Source organism: Linepithema humile, chromosome 6 (genome assembly GCF_040581485.1).
Source record: "Linepithema humile isolate Giens D197 chromosome 6, Lhum_UNIL_v1.0, whole genome shotgun sequence".
In the NCBI taxonomy this organism is placed as follows: Eukaryota; Metazoa; Arthropoda; class Insecta; order Hymenoptera; family Formicidae; genus Linepithema; species Linepithema humile.
In genome coordinates this window covers 12,598,584-12,613,470 of record NC_090133.1, presented here as the reverse complement: position 1 = coordinate 12,613,470, position 14,887 = coordinate 12,598,584, and the positions used below count along the sequence as shown (strand labels likewise).

At 29.4% G+C, this 14,887-nt stretch overlaps 4 protein-coding genes and 1 long non-coding RNA gene across 9 annotated transcripts in view; 2 read left to right on the top strand and 3 right to left on the bottom strand.

Annotated features, from left to right (window-relative positions):
* Positions 1 to 574, bottom strand: part of Hsdl2 (Hydroxysteroid dehydrogenase like 2) — an 83,446-nt gene extending 82,872 nt beyond the window's left edge. Inside the window, exon 1 of the mRNA XM_067358247.1 lies at positions 382 to 574. Coding sequence (XP_067214348.1) covers positions 382 to 395 — 14 coding nt within the window. The 5' untranslated portion in view covers positions 396 to 574. The remainder of the gene's footprint in view (positions 1 to 381) is intronic.
* A 1,507-nt stretch (positions 575 to 2,081) lies between these two features.
* Positions 2,082 to 5,328, top strand: LOC137000832 (uncharacterized). Of its 4 annotated transcripts, none has more exons than XR_010891000.1 (5): positions 2,082 to 2,597; positions 2,734 to 2,984; positions 3,257 to 3,454; positions 3,651 to 3,754; positions 4,127 to 5,328. It is a non-coding gene; the product is annotated as an uncharacterized lncRNA (long non-coding RNA). The 4 variants fall into 4 exon arrangements; XR_010891002.1 differs by adding an exon at positions 3,884 to 3,955 and having other exon boundaries at positions 2,088 to 2,984; XR_010891001.1 differs by lacking the exon at positions 2,734 to 2,984 and having other exon boundaries at positions 2,394 to 2,597.
* Positions 5,329 to 5,403: 75 nt separating this feature from the next.
* Positions 5,404 to 7,930, bottom strand: LOC137000831 (uncharacterized). Its single transcript, XM_067358358.1, has 4 exons — positions 7,575 to 7,930; positions 7,350 to 7,486; positions 6,637 to 6,814; positions 5,404 to 6,297 (listed from the first exon to the last, which is right to left on the bottom strand). Exons 1-4 carry the CDS (start codon positions 7,626 to 7,628, stop codon positions 5,656 to 5,658), a joined length of 1,011 nt encoding a protein of 336 aa, XP_067214459.1. The 5' UTR covers positions 7,629 to 7,930; the 3' UTR covers positions 5,404 to 5,655.
* A 282-nt stretch (positions 7,931 to 8,212) lies between these two features.
* LOC105667732 (uncharacterized) lies at positions 8,213 to 10,094 on the top strand. Its single transcript, XM_067358359.1, has 3 exons — positions 8,213 to 8,579; positions 8,668 to 8,830; positions 8,901 to 10,094. The coding sequence occupies exons 1-3, from the start codon at positions 8,402 to 8,404 to the stop codon at positions 9,511 to 9,513; spliced, it is 954 nt and encodes a 317-aa protein (XP_067214460.1). The 5' UTR covers positions 8,213 to 8,401; the 3' UTR covers positions 9,514 to 10,094.
* On the bottom strand, positions 9,963 to 13,025 carry LOC105667301 (uncharacterized). 2 transcript variants are annotated; one of them, XM_067358356.1, is made up of 4 exons: positions 11,353 to 13,025; positions 10,918 to 11,267; positions 10,558 to 10,831; positions 9,963 to 10,479 (listed from the first exon to the last, which is right to left on the bottom strand). In XM_067358356.1, the coding sequence occupies exons 1-4, from the start codon at positions 11,670 to 11,672 to the stop codon at positions 10,095 to 10,097; spliced, it is 1,329 nt and encodes a 442-aa protein (XP_067214457.1). In that variant the 5' UTR covers positions 11,673 to 13,025; the 3' UTR covers positions 9,963 to 10,094. The 2 variants fall into 2 exon arrangements, with proteins under 2 accessions (XP_067214457.1, XP_067214458.1); XM_067358357.1 differs by having other exon boundaries at positions 9,963 to 10,458; positions 11,353 to 13,018.
* Positions 13,026 to 14,887: the final 1,862 nt, after the last annotated feature.

Here is a 14,887-nt window from a genome sequence, read left to right as displayed (position 1 = left end):
GTGTCAAAGTCATTTTTTTCCATAACCTCAATTGGTGCTAAATAAGCAAAAATTGCATATGTCACTCCGTCATAACCACAAAAATTATTACAAGACACGCCTAAGTCATTACATATATATATGCAAAAAAATACTTATAGTTCCATTCTCCAATTGAAAATATGGAAAAAAAAATGATAGGCACTTCTTGTATTAAGCTACAGATATATATTACATATATGTAAGCAACAAGTATACAAATACAGTAGTACTGTAATATACACTAATATACGAGAGCTAACATATACATATAGATACATTTTAACTAACACATAACGTAAATGTATATAAATTTGTTGAATCATATACGATTGTAATACTTTATCATTAAATTACACTTACCCTGTATTAATCATTTTTCCTGTTTTACAATTTGTTAATGTGTTGTTGATTGATAATGATAACGATTGATAACGTTATTGAACGATATAATGCAGCAATATACGAGTAATAACCATTACAAGAGATAAGAAACTGCAACTAACATTATTTAAGCAAAGTTTACGAATCATGAACTAAAAAAGTATCATGAATGTCTTTATTACTGATATTCTGAATAAAGATCATATCGGAGTGACAGTAGAGACTCTGTCGGAATAGAATGGAAATATAAAATCGTACTTTACATATTTTAATCACAAATAAATAACGTTTTCGACTGAACGGATTATGATCCATTCCAGATCAATTAATTACTATTTTACTATAAATTTAAGTTTTTTATGAGTGAAGATAATATAATGACGTCATTAATCAATCTTGGATCGATCAAAATCTGTTCAATCGAAAACGCTAAGGGCGGTATTCATAGTCCGTTCTTATATTCAAGATCGTCTTAAGCACGAACTTATATTCGCTCTCTTCGTCAGACACAATCTATGTGTGACGAAGAGAGCGAATATAAGTCCGTGCTTAAGACAATCTTAAATATAAGAACGGACTATGAATACCGACCTAAGGCCTGTTCTACAATACGTCGTATGTCGGCGTCGAATGTCGTTTGTCGTTTGTCGTACGTTGAATGTCGGATCTGAATACGACTTGTCATTCTACAATAAAGTCGTAAGTCGGTGCAACAACAAATATAAAAATGGAAAGTAGAGTGATGAGAAATTATTTAAATCTATTATTAATTTTGTTACATATAACAAAAATTAGATTATGTTTAAGAAAAAGACGCAAAATAACAAGAAGGTGGTGGGTAAAATCACATATTTCAAGAAATATGAGACAAACTCATGGTGCTCATCGAACATTATTTACATATTTTCGGACAAATAATCATGAGGAGTTTTTTAAACTTACAAGGATGTCGGTGCAACAATTTGATCACTTACATAATCTCTTAAAATTTAAATTAAAAAAAAAAGTTGTAGAGAACCTTTTGTTGAATTGTTTTTCCAAACAACATGTATGTTTTGTTGAAGATATCATATATATCTTAAAGAAACCCAGCAAACACACAAAATAACAGTAAGATAACATTAATGTATATACATTGTATTATTTTGTGTTTGCTGAGAAAACGTTTTTTAGATGTCTTTAAAATATACGTTATCAGGGTTTTTATGTTATATATATATATAATAATTTTAATATTTTACAAATAATAATTTAAAAAACAAAAAATTTACCTGACATAGGCTGTGTTTCGAAATTCACTACTAGTACTGAAAACCTATAGTTTGCGTCACGTATATTGTAGATTTTCAGTACTGGCAGTGAATTTCGGAACACAGCCATATTTACCCCATATACATTTTGCAAAGTTTCGGAAATTTTGTTCCACACATCCTTCTTTTTCCTAATATTTTTAAAATCTACATTACATTTATCATATAAACAATGATTTTCACGCACAAAATCAATAATTATTTCGTCTAAATTTGTATGTTCCATGATAAAAATGAAGAAAAATAAAGAGGTTAAAATAGAGGTTATATTATATTTGCATCCAGTCGTAAGGCCTATCGAAAGTCGGAAGCCGGAAAAGATGAGAGTTGACCATCTCTCGTTACGATAACGACAACCGACCATAGACATAGGAATATAGGGACCGAGCATATCGTTGCGGGGGGGAAGCTACTGCGGGACGGTGCGACGAGGTAAAGTGTGCCTAAATTTGATTGGCTATTAGTTTGCGCAAGCGCGATGTAAGTATCGTGCGACTTCCAGTGTGCATGGACATAGGAATATAGGGTCGGAGTGTAACGTCGCGAGAGGAAAATCACTGAAGGAAGGGGACGAGGTAAACTGTGCACATTTTTGATTGGCTACTATTTGACGCAAGTGCAGTTGGTCATTATTCGACGCAAAAATATTATGCAATTTGGGCAGATATAGGGTGTTTACGATAATTCAAGTTCGAGTTAGTTTCACTAGGACCGAAAAATGAGATAGACATAACCATCTAGAATCTTTATGATTTATGACAACTCAACGCTGTCTTGTATTGCTTGAGTTAAATTAATTGAATTTGTTGAGTTTATAGAGCAAATTTTATTGTAATAAAAAAATGTTAACTGCAAATCAGTCTATGAAAGAAACAAATAATGTTGGTATGTATGTTGGTATACCTCTTTAATAGATATAATTATATATATATGTATATAATTATATTTATTAAACTCAACAAATTCAATGAATTTAACTCAAGCAATACAAGACAGCGTTGAGTTGTCATGAATCATAAAGGTTCTAGATGGTTATGTATATCTCATTGTCGGTCCTAGTGAAACTAACTCGAACTTGAATTATCGTAAACACCCATAATGAGCATTTGAAGTTATATCAAGAAAAAACATTAATTAAAATTGTTATTTTAAATATATTTTGTGAATATAAAAAATGGTGCAGTGTTTTGTACAGTCTTGTAAAAATAGATCCGACTATCAAAATTGGAAACAAAGTAATAGCAGAAATAATGTAAAAATAACATTTCACAGGTATTGAAATTATTTATTCATATTAAAGTTAATATTATATGTTTAAAATAATATTATATATTTTATTTTAAGAGTATAAGTTGTTAAAAATATTGTTTTTTTTTCTTAGTTTTCCCAAAGATCCTAAAACTCGTACATTGTGGTTAGATATTTTGGAAATAAATTCATCATCTATCCCAAGTACAGCTCGTATTTGCTCTGTCCACTTTGAAGAGAAATTCTTTGACAGAACATGTTTGATAACTCGACTTATAGCGTTTTCGATTATACAGGGTTTGAACGACCCAAGGTTGGTTCATGACGTCATTCAATCTGTGTGAGGTTACTAGAAACAGGATCAGATCCGAATCGTGTTCGATTTATAAACGTAGTATTTACTACGTATATTATTTGATCGAAGTTTTAATCTAGAATCGAGAGAGTTAATGCAAAATCAAGAGTTAATGCCAAATATACAAGACTTATATTTTGTAAGTTATTAATAATCTGATATTTTAATGAATAATAAAGAATATAATACAATATATATATATATTAGATTTTTTATTAATTAAGAAGTATAAATATCTTAATTTATATAATTTGTGTATAATTTTTGTATGTAGTTTGTAAATTTACACTGTAAATTATATAAAATTTATTTAATAACAATCTGTTTTTTTTCAGGAATCAAGAAAAAATAATAATTAAGAGAGCAATTCTTAATGAAGAAGGAAGCACAATAGAAAATAATGATAACCAGATTTTATGTGAGTTAATGAATGATAAAGGTCAGTGTTTATAATTGCTTTTTATTAGATAATGTATATATTAATTATATAAAACGCTTATTGAAAACTGAATAAATAATGTTTCATGAATATAAGTTTGTCAAATAAAAATCTTTTTTTTAATTTTAGGTAAAAATGAAATAAAATTTATTTCCAAAGAATATTTAAAATCAACTGGTATCTTTGATTCATCATTAATAAGTAAATGTATAATATATATATATATATATATATTTATATATCGTGTTATATAAATATATATTAGGATAATAATTATAAATACATATATTTTTTCTATTAAAGAAGATTCTTATTTTAAATATTATACTAAAAAGAATCTTTATTTTAAATACTAAATTTTTTTAATTACAGAGATTACTTCAAAGACAAATAAAATGTCTGATCAGAAAGTATCTGATCAGAAAGAGAATGAAGAGTCTAATAACATTAATATACATAGATGGACTGAAAACGAAACAAAATATTTACTCCAACAGTATAGTATATATTTTCCCCAAATCGGTTCATATCGAATTTTCAAGAATAGAATTACTATGTTTAAACAAATAAGCAAGGATTTGTTCGAAAAATTTGACATTAGAGTTACTGCAACACAATGCGCTAATAGATATAAGAATGTTAGAAGAGAAAAAAATATTGCATTGTACAATAATAAAATTTCTGGAAATGCTCCAACCGAAGTATCCTACAACGATGAATTCGAGGAAATTAAAAATATTGATGATAGTCTGGAACCAGAAATTTTAATTGGAGTAAATCATGTAGAAATAAACAAAAAGATAGATGCAACTAAAAGAAATATTGACACATCTAATTCACTGACAATAAGTGATACTGAAACATCTGATACATCTGAAATATCTTCATATAAACAACCTGAAAAAAAATTAAAATCAAATACATTCGAACAAGTTCTAAGAGAAATATCTGCCACCGCAGAAGAAAACAGAGATCGGCGTCATAAAGAAAAATATAATTTACTGCTATCTTTATTTGGAAAATCACAAAATTCTAGTTCTACAGAAAACTAAATGCAATATATGTTTTTTATATGCTGTGATGTTTTTATTATATGTTGTGATATGTTTATTTCTAAAGTTATATTTATATTTAAAGAAAAAATGATAAAGACTGATTATTTTTTGTTAAAAAATATAATTTTAATTTTTTTTTGTGTACGTACGAGAATGTTTACTACATGCTGTGATTTTGCTGTTTAGTGATAACATTAATATTTTTTAAAGTTTATTTAAAAAAATAAAGATAAAGATAATGATTGTTACTTTTAATTAATTATAATTTTTATTTTTATTTTCATATGTACAAAAGTACTGATTTAAAATTCTTAAAAATGTTACTTTCACATATATCACACAGGTATATTTTTTATTTTGGTTATAATCGATATCAGTATGTCTTTGTTGTGCTGGTAGTATTACTTTATTGGAAAATAGCAATATAACACACACATTTATTATACTTAAAATATTATATAATGTATGTAACATATTATATGTATAAAAAATGTTTCTTAATAAAATTATTATATTGTATTTCTATGCTTTTTATTTTGATAATAGCATAAGTTTTTTTTATATTTGTATAAAACAATTATTTAAACAAAAGAATTTTTAGTCTAAAATAATGTTCTTTATTTTTATAATTATATTGAAATACATATTATAACATATTAAAACTATACGTTTTATATATATTAAAACTATTAATGTAAGTTTAAAATCATATTAACATAAGTCTTATTAATATAAGTTTTATAATAAGTCTTATCTTATAATAAGTAAAAGTAAAAATGTATGTGAAATAGGAAGTCAGTATCATAAAAAAAAAGAAAATAATTTTATCATATATAAATATGTTATCTATGAATGAAATGATTCCATAAATTTATCAGCTAACATATCCCTTTTTCGTTTACCAGCCTCTCTCTGTCTATACGAATTATTAATATATTCACCTGTTTCTTCATAAATTGCAATATATTCTTGTAGTAACATGTCATTGTTATAAACACATAAATTGTGCATTACGTAACAAGCAATAATAAATTTAGACATTTTTAAAACAGACCACATCTCTAATCGAATTAGCTGTCTAAATCTGGTTTTTAAAAGACCGAATGTATTTTTTATTTTTACTCTAGCTTTACAAAATGCATTATTGAATTTTTTCTGTGTTGCAGTTAAAGTGCCATAATCTTTATATGGGGTTATCAAATTTACAGACAAAGGATATGCAGCATCCCCGATTAAATGATACTGATCTCCCATTTCACATACATTTTTTCGAATAAAAGACATCTTATAGATTCGAGCGTCATGTATTTTACTGGAAATCCCTGTAAAAACATCAATGAATCTGTTTTCAGCATCACAAATTCCTTGCAATGTGATAGCTGTCTCATCATGTCGATTAACATATGTAGATCTAATTTTGTGACAAGGAGTTTGAATAGGAATGTATGAGCCATCAATGCATCCAATAATGCCAGAAATACCACAGATCTACAAAAATAATAGAAAATAGAAAAAAATTATCAAGAAAAATTATATTTATTGCTTTATACATAATTTCGTTAACTTTTATAGATATTGAAATATTTTAGATATAGAAATATTTAAGAGATAGTTTCTTTATATATACATATATAATGTAAATTGATATATATATATATATATATATATATATATATATATATATTAATTTACATATCAATTTACATATATATATGTATATATATATATTTACACATATATATATATATATATATATATATATATATATATATATATATATGTAAATTGATATGTAAATAAAATAATTTTAAATAATATATAATTTACCTCCTTAAATTTTTCCGCATGTCTCTCTCTTTCTTCAGCAGTCTGAGGAAACTGAATTAATGATGGAGCTAAATTATATAAAAATTCTATGACCCTATTAATCATAAGCATAGTAATAGAAAAACTAGCATTGAATAAATTTGCAACATCGCGTATAACACATTTATTGCTTGCAAACCTAAAATTAAGATTAAAAACAAATTAAGACTAAAATTAAGATTAACAACAAATATTTTGATACTATTTTCATATAATATTTCATATATTTCATATATATGATATATAAATTTGGCTGCGTTCCGTAAAGCGCATATGCGCGCATCTATCTATAGTATACATAACGTATACATAACGTATACTATAGATAGATGCGCGCATATGCGCTTTACGGAACGCAGCCAAATTCATATATCATATATATGAAATATATGAAATATTATATGAAAATAGTATCAAAATATTTGTTGTTAATCTTAATTTTAGTCTTAATTTGTTTTTAATCTTAATTTTAGGTTTGCAAGCAATAAATAGTATACATAACGTATACTATAGACAGATGCGCGCATATGCGCTTTACGGAACGCAGCCTATTTCATATATAATTTTATGAATAATATCTTTTTGATATAATATAATTTTATAAATTACATCATTTTATTTACATATTTTATTATAATTCTTAATACTACAAACATTAATATATATTTGCATACCATAAGAAACATAAAATATGTTCTTTAGCTGCTTTTGTCTTTATGCCTCTTCTTCTTGATGGATAATATTCACTTCTTTTAAACATATTAATAAGTAAATTACAAGTTTTACGTGAAACACGAAAATGATTTTTAAACTGTAAAAAAATATATCATAATTATTAATTGTTATATTATACTTTTTTTATTTTAAAAATATGTTGTATTGGTTATGTATCTACTAACTTCATTATCATCATATTTATCAACTATTTTTGTAAAGTTTTGTACACGATGCATACGTCGCTTTTGTTTTATTTTTTATATTGTTCTTGCTTTTATTTCTAATTCAACATCATCATCACTATCAGATGAAAATAAAAATTCCATAAGAGCCACAAGTTGCTTTTAATGCGACATTTTTTAGAATTACGCTATATAATGTATGTAACTAGAACCCAATTTAAATCAGAACCTATTTTAGCTCGAACATGTGTTTCTAGGGAATTACGATTAACCAACCTTGGGTCGTTCAAACCCTGTATAATCAAAAACGCTATTAGACGAAATGCATTACCTAGTGTATAATAACAACAGCATACGTATAACGATAACCAATCAGATTCAGGCACAGTATCATGGCGGACCCCCCGCATTTTGGCTTCACTCCCCTCGTCTATCAACCAAGTTTACGCTCCGTCCCTATATTCCTATGTCCATGCAACCGACTCCCGACAGCTTCATGCGACAGCCGACAACCGAGTGCGCATGCGTCCGACATCCGACGCCGACATACGACGTATTGTAGAACAGGCCTTAAGCGGTGTCTACAATGAGATTTTAAGATGTAAAACTTAAGCTTTAAGTCGTAATTTGTGACGTCATTTCCTTTCGTAAGGCTTTCCTACTAGACTTTTAGCCGTAACTTTAAGCCTCAAGCGAATTGGCGAAATCTCAATTTTTACGGCTAAAAATTTACGGCTTAAAGTCGAGTATGATATAATGACCAATAGAAGCAAGGTTAGCGAAAATACGTACATGTTAAAATATTATGTTGACTTGCACGTTGCACGATGGATTCAAACGTAGAAATATTGGATTTAAATGAAACATCACATATTGATGATAAAGTTCTAATTTCTGTTGTAAGAGAAAACCCAGTGTTATTTGACAAAACGTTAAAAGATTACAAGAACAAGGAACTTAAACTTGAAATATGGAAAAGTATTGGGGAAGTTCTTGGCTGTACAGGTTAAGTATTATTTAAGTATTTCTTCAAATTTGTAACAAAGTAGTAATAATTTGTTAATAACAAATATTTTTATTTCGGTGACATTAGGTGAAGGACAAGTAGAAGGACGTTGGATTATTCTTCGCAATACATTTACTAAAAAATTGCAGGAAATGAAGAATCAACCTAGTGGCTCAGGATGCAAAATGGCAAAAATGTGGATTTACTTCAAGCAAATGTCTTTCTTGACACCGCACATTGCACATCGAATGCAAGTATACAGTTATTTTTGGCAAATATCTTATCACTATGATAAAATCTCAATATTTTTATCCATATAGGTCACGCAGTTCTATGACAGCATCCCAAGAAAAAAGCAATGTATCACAAAGTATTATAAGGTCTTCGATACTCATCGAAGACTCTGCAGATAAAACAATGTCAAGTCCATTATCATTAAATAATGCATGCAGTTATGTAAATGCTGTAAATGTGCTGACATGCTCAGATGATAGTATTAGCAATCCTTCACTTGATGAATCTTGTAGTATTACATCATCAACTTCAAATCAGCAATCTCCTGTTACTTTGATAGACTCTGAGGATAATGTATTTGAGTATACAAATAAAAATAATAAAGTACAAAAGAAGACAGCTGCAGATATCGTTACTAAGACCATGAATAACGTAATCCAGAAGAAGAAAGTGCCAGCTCCAGATCAATTTGCAGTAAAAAAGCAGAAAACAACGGAAACAATGGAGAATGTATTGTGTCAATCTTCTTATGCTCTCAATGTAATGGCAACAGCATATTTGAGTCGTACTACTGTGGAACAGCACCATCCGTATATCACTGCAATAGCTGAAGCAATGAGACGAGTACCGAATGAACAGCAATTGACTTGTTTCATGTCAATTATGCAAGTTATTTCAACTCATTCACAAGACAAATAATTATAAATTGTTCGGTAACTGAGGTATATCTTTAAACATACAAAATATAGTTTTTAGTTTTTATACATTCTGTCTTTCAATATAGTGCAAAAAAAACATAATTTTATTATAATTTGGCGCATATGCTATTCTTTTTTATTTTGTAATATGTTTTTATTTTCTCTGTTTTAATAATTTATAATATGCATTTTTTTTAGTCAATATCAATTACATTAAACTTTTGTAATTCTTGATAGACTGACATTTCTAAGACTTTTTATTTCTGTCTAAAGTATTGAAGTAAAATGATAGTTTTATTTCTAATCAAAGATTAATTATTGTGCAATAATGTTTTTTTATGAATATGCGTCTATTAGACATTACCTGAATAATATGGCTGTTAAAATTTAAAGTATAAATGATAAGTACAATAAATAATGTGATAAAAAGTATAATAATAAGTATACATATATATGTAAAAAGTATATTTATTAAAGTTTTGTTAAATACTACAATGTATACATATGCTTTGTACAATAACATGTATATGTATAATAAAATAAATACCAATAAAATTAAATTTATTTCAGTTATTTAGTAAATTAAGGAATATTTATTATTCGACCTCTATTAACAATTTCCCATTGCCAAGGAATTTGTCCTTGATCTGAGGTGAAATATGCAGCTAGTGTGTCTTGTTGCTTCATTGCAACTGTGGCAGCATGATTAGACCCCACTCGATTGAGTCGTGTTATACTTCCAGGAGTGTTTTCACCTCGCCACAAACCAGAAACAACATTGCCATTTTCATCGTAATAGTCTACATAACCAGATGGACAATATGATTTAAATCCAACAATGTGTTCTTCTTTTTTCATGATAAAATTATGTAAACAGACTACAGCAGAAATTATAATCTCTACATTATTTGGATGCAAGGCCAATGTGGTTCTCAGCACTCTCCACCTAATATAAAAATATTTATCGCTGTATCGACATTGATTTTTGTATAATTCAATGATAAGGAATCACAATAATTTATTACTAATCAAGTAATGATCTCACCTGGTTACGAGAATTCCAAAAGCGTTCTCAATAACACGTCGTGCCCTTGAAAGTCTATAATTGAAAACTTTTTGTGCAATTCCTAACAAGTTCTTTCTTGCATATGGTCGTAATAGATTTAACCGCAAGGGAAAAATTTCATCACCCACGAAGTAGTGATTGACTAGCAATGTTGAGTTTGGTAATACCTTTGGTGGTGGCAGATCTAATTCATTACGTTCTAGAGCACGTCCAAATGCCGATGCACTGAGGATACTTGTGTCTGATAATGATCCTAAAATATATATTTTATATGCATATTTAAAAATTTGTTATTATTTCAAAAACTTTGTAAAATAATACTAAATGATGTATTCTCACCATAATCTCCAATGTCTACAAAAGTAAATGCATAATTGGCATCACATGTAGCTAGCAATACTATGCTATAATATCCTTTGTAGTTATAGTATGCTGAACCAGAATTAGGTGGACATTGCACACGGATGTGCTTTCCATCTAGAGCTCCAACACAATTGGGAAAATTCCATCGATCATAAAAACCTTTCTCAATATTTTTCCACTCCTTTTGAGAAGGAGGCTTCAAATATGTTCCTTGAAGACGTTGCCAAATAACATTGCATGTTTCTGTAATTATTTTATAAGATGTTGATCTGCCTATGCGCCAATATCTGGCCATTGAAGGAAAACTGTCCCCTGATGCTAGAAAGCTGTAAAAAAGCGCAAACATGCAATTTAATAGAAAATAGAGAGAATGTGTGTAAATGAACGTACATAACAGGGCGATATACATACCACACTGTAAATGCTAGACGGAATTCAGAATCCAGAGATTCTCGCATACTAGTCTTTATCAAGGCAGACCTAGTCAAATTGAGCAGTTCTTCAAATTGTTCTACTGTAAGTCTCGTCATTTTAAAAAATTCTTCATAATTTGTGTATTTATACTTTAAAAATAAAGTAGTGTATGCTCCTAAATGAGGTCTTTCTCGCTTATCTGGTAGCATCCACCATCTTCGATTTCTACTTTTACGTTGTTTTGTTAACAGCAAATAAGAGGCTAATTGCACCCATGCAATTGCCACAAAGAAGAACACTAAATCTTTTTTTTCCATTGCATTTACGTGATTTACAGCTGTAAAACGTGCGCTTTATTCTTCTTTTGCGCCTGCGGAACTATCTGCTTTCTGATTGGTTCTTTGTGATCATTAAGGCTAAAAGCTATGAGTTTATGGCGTTCATTGTAGACATTATAACTTAACGGCTTATGCTATGGCTTACGACTTAAAGCTTAACTCTTAAATCTTACGTATTAAAATCTCATTGTAGACAACGCTTAAGAGGGAATGCTCGAGCATTGCGGCAAGCGGCATACCGTACGCCGTACGCATTAATATGCAGTGTATAGTCTTTTATGCAACAGTGTATGGAAATAAACGATCAAAATGGTATACTGTAGAGCTTGTGTCATAACAGCAGCAGCTCGAAATCATGGAATAACGTTTCATCGGTTAGTATTATTAACAATAATGAGATTTTTATTTTGGAGATTATAATCATATGTATAGTATTGTGAAATTGTAGATTCACAATAATTACTAAATAATTTTCACTCACAAACAGGTTTCCAAAAAATCCGGATCAAAAAAATGCATGGATAAATTTTTGTAAGGACGAAGGATTTAATATAAATTTAGATTTTAGATTTTAACATTGCTCTTATGGAAATACTGCACGAGTGCAATCCCAATGAAAAACGCCATTAAAATTTGGTATTATTGTTGCATATTATAGTTATTTTCTTTTAATTGTACATTATTTCCTAATTAAACATAACAAGTCATTCAATATTGGCGCCTTTGAGCGGCCATCTTGAGCGACCACTTTATATAGTCACTTCCGTCCGCACTTTTAAGACCAAACGTTCCCTCCTGTTTCTTTTTACTCAATGGTAAAACCGGTTGTTGGCGAGGGACGATGAAGGAAGGGGGGAGCTACAAACAGCTTGTGGCGAAAGGCGATGAAGTAAGAGGGGAGCTAGAAACAGCTTGAAGGTGAGGGGCGATGAAGGAAGGGGAGAGCATGATGATCTCATCTGCCAACAGTAGCTGTCTGAGATAGCTTCTGCTCGCAGATGACATCATCATTGTCCCTCTGGCCGCTCGCCCTTCTCTGCATTTGCCCCTCTTGCCGCTCGCCCCTCTCTGCATTTGCCCCTTTTGCCGCTCGTCCCTTTTTGCGTATGAGGTAACCTTCTCTCTATTTATTTTGGCCAATGGGTGCGTTCAGAAAACAACAGTTGCACAACTGTTATGTATGCTTGTCGACACTCGACGTTAATTTGTTGGCACTAAAAGATCTGATAAAATACTCCAATGGCAATGAGCGCTCACACAACCGTTGTGTTTTCTGAACGTGCTCATTGGCTACCGCCTTAGAACATATATACTGGAAGGGGCATAGTCTATCTAAATATACATAACAAAAGTGTCTCCTACATCTATCTATCTTTGGGCTTGTTCGTTTTAGCTACACTGGGGCTGCTCTGGGTCTGCTCTACACAGGATAATACAGGACAGATAAATAGTTTGTCCTGTATTATCTTGTTTAGAGCAGACCCAGAGCTGCCCCAGTGCAGCTAAAACGAACAAGCCCTTTGTCTGTACAAAATCAGTCAATGCGCTTGCGCGAATGAATAACCGCTTAAGTTGAAAGTAGAAAGATTTAAAATAGGTGGAAGGCATTTGAAAATTTGATTATAACAATTTATTCTTTAAGTTATATTATAATATAATTGCAATATATTATAAATTATATATAATAATATGTAGTAATATGTAATAATAGTCTTGCAAAATAAAATATAAAAATAATGATGCACATAACCAAAAACAAATACTGTAATGAACAATAATTATATACAGGATGTACAGGATAAACTAAAATAAGATAACAAACTTTGAGGAGCGAGACCAAACATGAAAAAAAATTTGACATCAACATATGTCCGTCAAACCCACTGTTACTGATATAAAATATATATTATTAATGAAAAATAAAAAAGTAATATTTATTATTATGTAATATTCTCGCTCCTCTAAAGTTTGTTATCTTATTTTAATTATATCTTGTATATATAGTAACTAGTACAATAAAAATTATTATAATAAATAATAAAAAAAATGTTTAAAAACTTCATTGATGTTTAAATAGTATTAGTTTTGTATACTTTTTTATGATTATTTTTTTAGACTTGATTATATTGGAAGGCTTGTCATAGATAAGCTTGTCTAGTTTGTCATCACACACATCAACATAATCGACGCATGCGTATTGCAATAAAATGTACAGACAAGGATAGATAGATGTTGAGGACAACGGCAAGTCAGCTATGCCCCTTCCAGTATATATGTTCTAAGGGTGTAGCACGGTGTAAGAATATAAGGTGATTTCACGGCAACAAATTTTTGTGATTTTCCTGTCATTGTTCCACATTGAACCGCTAGGTGGCTACGTGTTGAGAGACTTTAAATATATATATATATACACATATATAGAAATTTTATTAAAATTTTATTGTCTTGCAGAACTTAATTATAAATATTCATTTTCTTAAAAAAACTTAATTTTCTATAAAAACTGGAATACATTATTAATTATTTTTTCTGCAAATTTAACTAAGAATAATTTGTTATAAAAAAATAAAAAAATATTTTGTCAGCAATATATATTTTTATACACAATGTTAAAAGTTTTATTTTAAAAATTTGTATTATTTAGGACTATAATTATATATAGATGTGCTTTAGAGATTCGTCATCTATCCTTTTCTATCCACATCTATCCACATCTTCTATCCTTTTTTACTTGGGATCTTGCACCAACGTGACATCTTGTGTGACATGCCTTAACTATGACATCGTGATCACAGATTTTTTGATAGAATACAATGGTCGTGAAATCACCTTATATTCTTACATCGTGAGGTGCAGTTAATATTTGATTCTTGAAGGGCTTCCCACATAACTTTGTTGTTGGTACAATATCATATGCCTTTTGGAGATCTGTAAATGTTATATGTACCTCTTGATTCCTTGCCATCTTTTTCTCAATTACTTGTTTTAGGCAGAATATGTTGTCTGTACATGATCTTCCAGCTCTGAACCCGTTCTGTTCTTCCTCCTCAAGATTGCTATACTCCCTCTCAATCAGGTCCCTCAAAATTCTTCCGTACAGCCGACTCATTGTGCTTGTTACTGAGATTCCTCGATAGTTGTTACCCTGCCGAAAATATGCGATTAAACCGATTTAAAAAAAAGTAATCCGAATC